At 42.6% G+C, this 6,004-nt stretch overlaps 1 protein-coding gene across 1 annotated transcript; it reads right to left on the reverse strand.

Moving 5' to 3' along the window:
• Positions 1-2,028: 2,028 nt before the first annotated feature.
• LOC103608884 (olfactory receptor 4X1) lies at positions 2,029-2,946 on the reverse strand. The gene has a single exon (XM_008593276.1). The coding sequence runs from the start codon at positions 2,944-2,946 to the stop codon at positions 2,029-2,031; it is 918 nt and encodes a 305-aa protein (XP_008591498.1).
• Between the last annotated feature and the right edge of the window lie 3,058 nt (positions 2,947-6,004).

The raw sequence follows: 6,004 nt of genomic DNA on the forward strand, positions 1-6,004 counted from the left end.
TTGTCAGCCCTCAGATTTGAAATTCACAGACTTACATATATTTATATTCTGGTGACTTTTAAAGTGAAGCAGAGGAGGGCACAGAGAAGAGCATGGGCTTAGAAACCCGGTGGACCTGAGTTTGAACTCAGGCTCTGTGGGTAACTGACTGTGTGACCTTGATCAAGACATTGACCTCGCCAAGTCTCGATCTCTTCATCTATAGAACAGGGCATCATACCTATCTCGTTGAAATGTTTTATAATCAAATGATATAAAATATATAAAATCTTCTTGTTAATTGTAAAATACACACACACTCATTATTTAAATATAAATATTATCAGAAACAATATGAGGAGTGATTATTGGTTTGTGTTAAGTGATGTAACATTGGAATATTACTTAGATAAATGACATGAAAATAGAGATATAAAAACCACTACTTACTTACAATCTGAAGTACTAATGACTTCCAGAAATTTAATTGTCCAAATATTTATTGCTTTACTATGTGCTATTTAGAGCAAGATACAAAGATGAGAAAAATTAAAGCCATATTCTCAAAAGAGTGAGAGCCTAATGAAGGGAAATAAACACTAAAATAAAGATAGGAAAAGCCTTAAAGGATTCCTTCTGAATGGTGTGGGAGTTCAAAGCAGGAAAAGGGAATATCCAGACAAGATAATCATGGAAGCTTCCTAAAGGTGGCAGCATGTCAGCTGGGTCTTGGAGAGTGTGCAGGACATTAACAGGCAGAGATGAGGAAAATATTACAGGTGAAAGGCACAAGGGGATTTTCAGAAAACAGTAAGCTCTAACAGAGTTTCACTGAAAATAAAAGTTTAGCATTAAGCAATGGTCACCCCTTGAGGGTATTTTATATCAAGCAGGAGTTTATAGTTGGTTCAGGGGGCAATGGGCAGTCACCAAAAATTTCTGACGAGGGGAATTATGAAATCAAAGAAATGCTTTAGGTTGATTAGTCTGGAAACGTGGAAGAAAACTTATCTGCTGAGAATGAGGGGCAGGGTTAGGGCTCTAGGTACATTCTTCTGGTCTGGTGACTGCAAGAAATAAGACTCAAAAAAAGATGGTTAAAATATTATAGGGCAGCAGTGAGGGCCCAACAGCAGTTAAACCCTTACCTTACTCAAGAGGCAGCTCCCAAGTGAAGAGCGGGCAGGAGCAAGTGCTCACGAAAGGAGAGAACAAGGCGATTTGCTGGCGTGAGAGAGGGGGGTGCTGGGTGCTTTGTTGCAATGGTTGAGCAGCACGAGAAGCCAAGAGGCTGAGAGAAAACTAACAGATCAGACAACTGGAGGGAACCCAGGGAAGAGAAGGCAGACAAGATGAACAGAAGAGACTTTAGAGATAAAATGTTAGTGATACATAGAAAATAAAATCTGTGCCTATAAAGTGGATATCATTGTCTAGCACTTTCAAATCACTTAAATGCTGTGGTTCCAATTGATTCTTTAGAAACCTGAGTCTAATGCTGGCCTGAGCTTATGTGAATCTCCGGACAAGAGTCGACACCTGCTGTTCAGGTGACTAAATCCTCCTCTGACCCACTGGGCAAATCCTCAGTATGTCACGTCAATAGAATTTCTAAGCATCTGAGTGACCACTACTTCCCTCCCTAACTTTTCACCTCTCAAAACCAAAGACTCAGGCTCTCCAAACCCAAAGGACATATGACTGCTGTTCCCTGAGACAGTCCTTCTGTCCCACCTCCCTTTTCACCATTCCCAGACTGACCTGGCTTTCTGGAAGAGTTCATTCTCTCCAGACCTGCACTCTGCCTCAAGGCCACTGTCATATGTGGAAATGCAGCACTTGAAGACCCCTCTTACTCCACTCCATCCTAGAGACCCCTTCGATCCTATCCAATCTCATAAAAATGAAGAAACAGAGATTTCAAGAAAGAAGGTGACTGGCCCAAGGTCACTCTATCAGGTAAGGTAGAGGCAGAATGACATCTTAGGTGCCAGATTTCCCATCCCCTACTCCCCCAATTTTATCTAAATAAATTATCTATTTTTTGTCTCAGATCACATTGCTCCCCATGAGTCTCCTCATGGCGCTTTTCACTTCAGCATTCCTGAAAGAGTAAATGACAGGGTTTAAGAGAGGCGTGACCACTGTGTAAAACACAGCGACTGTCTTGTCTGCAGGGAGGGTGACACAGGGCCTCATGTAGACAAAGGAGCAGGGGATGAAGAACAGGCCCACAACTGTCACGTGAGAGGCGCAGGTGGAGAGGGCCTTACACCGCCCTTCCCAGGTCTGGCTCCTCAGGGAGTGCAGGATGACCAGGTAGGAAGAAAGTAGCACCGTGAAGCTGACCACCGAGATGGAGCCGCCATTGACGATGATTAGCAGGCCAATGAGGAAGGTGTCTGAGCAGGCCAGCTTCAGCACAGGGTGGACATCACAGAAATAGTGGTCAATGAGATTAGGGCCACAGAAGGGCAGCTGGAAAATGAGGAAGGTTTGCCCAACAGAATGCAACAAGCCCCCACCCCATGCCGCCCCCACCAAGAGGCCACACACTCGCTGGTTCATGATGGTTGTATAGTGCAGGGGCTTGCAGATGGCCACATAGCGGTCATAGGCCATCACAGTCAGGAGAAAGATCTCAGTGCCACCAAAGAAATGCAGGAAAAATATCTGCGTGATGCAGCCCTTGAGGGAAATGACTTTCTTCTCAATAAAAGAGTCAAAGATGAGCTTGGGGGCTGTGACAGAACAGTAACAGATCTCCACAAAGGACAGGAAGCTGAGGAAGAAATACATGGGGGACGTGAGCCCTTTGCTGGCTGTGACGGTCACCACAATGAGGCCATTGCCCAGCACAATGGCTGTGTACATGAGGAGAAACATTGCAGAAATGACCTTCTGCACATCCTGCTTCTGAGAAAATCCCCAGAAAATGATTTCTGTCACATTGCTTGTAGCAGCCATGGTTTAAAGCTCAGGGGCTGACAGCCTGGAATCACAGAAATCAAAGAACTTGCTTCAATAGTTAGCAATATCTTTTTCAGGCCTTGAGGACTATTGTCATTTTGCTCCCTTTTGAGTCCCCTCTCCACCCTGGGTTTCCCCAAAAGATGTTCTCCATGAGACGGGTGGATAAAACAGCAATCAGCAGCTGCTTGATATGATTCCCAAAACAGGACTTCGCTTTGAGTGATGTTCCTTGAAGTATTTTTTCTGACCCAAGCACATGCACTAGCTGGTTTTATCTTCAAAATAAAAATAGGACACTTTATAGATAAGAAAACTAAGACTCAGAGAGGTTTAGTCACTTTCCCAAGATCACACAGCTCATATTTGAACCAAGATTGTATTTTTCAAAATGTAGATGCTTCCATGACATCTCCTACTCCTGAAGAGTGCCTTATATTGGTTGCATAATAGCAGTTTCAGGTTAATCTTGCTTTACACCATAATGTGGAACCATATTTCACAGCTAGAGTTTTTCAAACCCAGTTGTTCTGTAACCTGTGAAACTAACCAGGCACCCTGACAGGTGTTAAAAAGAAGCTGAAAATAGTGGAAAAAAATAACATGGCCAAGCTTCAACCACCGTCTTTCGAGTTGGGTGTGGAGAAAGAAATGTGTATGATAACAGGCTGCCTTAGGGGTCCTGGAAACAATGGCTAAGAAACAATTCAAAAGACATTTAAGTATCAGTTTGTAACAACCTGTTGTTCAATGAGGGTGTGATAGCGTGTTTAAATCAGAGCTTCAGATCACAGCAAGTTTACACAAAGAAAGCACCTATGCTGAATGTGAAGACTGCCTCCTGAAGCAACAGCACATTTAGAGACCCCAGTGTGCACTGTAAAGGGACCTGAATGTTTCCCCAAAAGATGTTCTCCATGAGACGGGTGGATAAAACAGCAATCAGCAGCTGCTTGATATGATTCCCAAAACAGGACTTGGCTTTGAGTGATGTTCCTTGAAGTGGTTTTTCTGACCCAGGCACATGCACTAGCTGGTTTTATCTTCACAATAAAAATAGAAGGACACTTTATAGATAAGAAAACTAAGACTCAGAGAGGTTTAGTCACTTTCCCAAGATCACACAGCTCATATTTGAGCCAAGATTGTATTTTTCAAAATGTAGATGCTTCCATGACATCTCCTACTCCTGAAGAGTGCCTTATATTGGTTGCATTATAGCAGTTTCAGGTTAATCTTGCTTTACATCATAATGTGGAACCATATTTCACAGCTAGAGTTTTTCAAACCCAATTGTTCTGCAACCTGTGAAACTAACCAGGCACCCTGACAGGTGTTAAAAAGAAGCTGAAAATAGTGGAAAAAAATAACATGGCCAAGCTTCAACCACCGTCTTTGGAGTTGGGTGTGGAGAAAGAAATGTGCATGATAACAGGCTGCCTTAGGGGTCCTGGAAACAATGGCTAAGAAACAATTCAAAAGACATTTAAGTATTAGTTTGTAACAACCTGTTGTTCAATGAGGGTCTGATAGCGTGTTTAAATCAGAGCTTCAGATCACAGCAATTCTACACAAAGAAAGCACCTCTGCTGAATGTGAAAACTGCCTCCTGAAGCAACAGCACATTTAGAGACCCCAGTGTGCACTGTAAAGGGACCTGAAGACTGACAAAGGGTGATCAGACACAGAAAATCATAATCACAGCCTTTGAAGTGGTCATTGCTTCTGGGTGAAACAAGCCTGCCAGCAAAGCTGAAGTACCCTGAGTCAATATTCACACACTTCAACAGAGAGCTTGCAGTCCAAGCCAGCCCTCTGTGTGAAAGAGAGCAGCTGAGCTGTGCCACTATGACCTGGTGACAAGAACACAGGTTTCTCCTGACCCTGGGTTCAAATCCTAGCACTGCTGCTTAGAAACTGTGTAACATTAAACAAGTACAGAAATGCCTCTAAGCATATAATTTTGATGTGAAAAATGGAAATAAAAATACCTTTTGCATAGTGCTACTCTGATGATAAAATTAGCTCACCTATGTTAAAAGCAGATTATAAACTATAAGAGTATAATTGATCATGCTTTTATTGTGCCTTATCACCCCACTAATGCAGAGTGTGGTGGGGATTCATCAAGGTGCTCTTGCTTCAGGAGGTGGCCCTGTCACTTACCTTTGCTCATTCAGACTTGTGGTTTCTCTGGGTTTTGATTTAAGCACCTAACAACAAGCCATTGGAACAGCTGGGTATGTTACAAAACAGAATTGAATATGTTAAGCAGCATGCTAAGCCAGTCTTAAAAAGAAAAATACTATACGAGTCCTGTTATATGAGGTACCTGGGGTGGACAAATTCGTAGAGGCAGAGAGTAGGATGGTGGCCTCCAGGGGGCGGGGGAGGGGAGAACATGAAGTTGGCATTTAATGGTCGAGTTTCAGTTTGGAGCACTGAAAGGCGTTCTGGAGATGAATGGTGGTGATAGATGTATAATGTGAATGTACCTCAGTACCACTGAACTTTACACTTAAAATGTTTAAAACGGTAAATTTTATGTGTATTTAACCACAATGTAATTAATTAATAATAAATAAATAAATGATTGAAATGCCTTCTGACTTGTTACCTTCTCATACATTTCCCCTTCTCCATGCCCACACCTCCAAGTTCACTTGTTCAAGCTTGGCCACCCTGTCCTTTCCCCCTACTTTTAGCTTCTATCTTAATGCCTGTTAGGAAGCCTGATTAGTTTCAAAGGTTGCCGAATAATTGGGGTTGAGAAACTCTATCACTCAGCGTAAAAAATCTGTTCCACATTATGGTGTAAGGTAAGACCGATATGCTATTCTTGCTATGCAACCACTATAAGGTGCTCTGCAGAAGTAAGAGGTGTGGGAGGAGCATTTACGTTTTGCAAATACAAACCTCAGTTCAAATATGAGTGGTTTGAACCTTGGCAAGCGACTGAACTCTTGGCCTCAATTTCCTTATCTATGAAACAGGCATAATACTATCCCCTCACTATTGTGCCCTTCTCTCACCTCCACAACGTGCTCCTCTGTGT

This window comes from Galeopterus variegatus, unplaced genomic scaffold, assembly GCF_000696425.1.
Source record: "Galeopterus variegatus unplaced genomic scaffold, G_variegatus-3.0.2 Scaffold8946, whole genome shotgun sequence".
Lineage (NCBI taxonomy): Eukaryota > Metazoa > Chordata > Mammalia > Dermoptera > Cynocephalidae > Galeopterus > Galeopterus variegatus.

Coding starts and splice junctions, on each gene's coding strand:
- LOC103608884 (XM_008593276.1), bottom strand. CDS start 2,946: ATGGCTGCTACAAGCAATGTGACAGAAATCATTTTCTGGGGATTTTCT.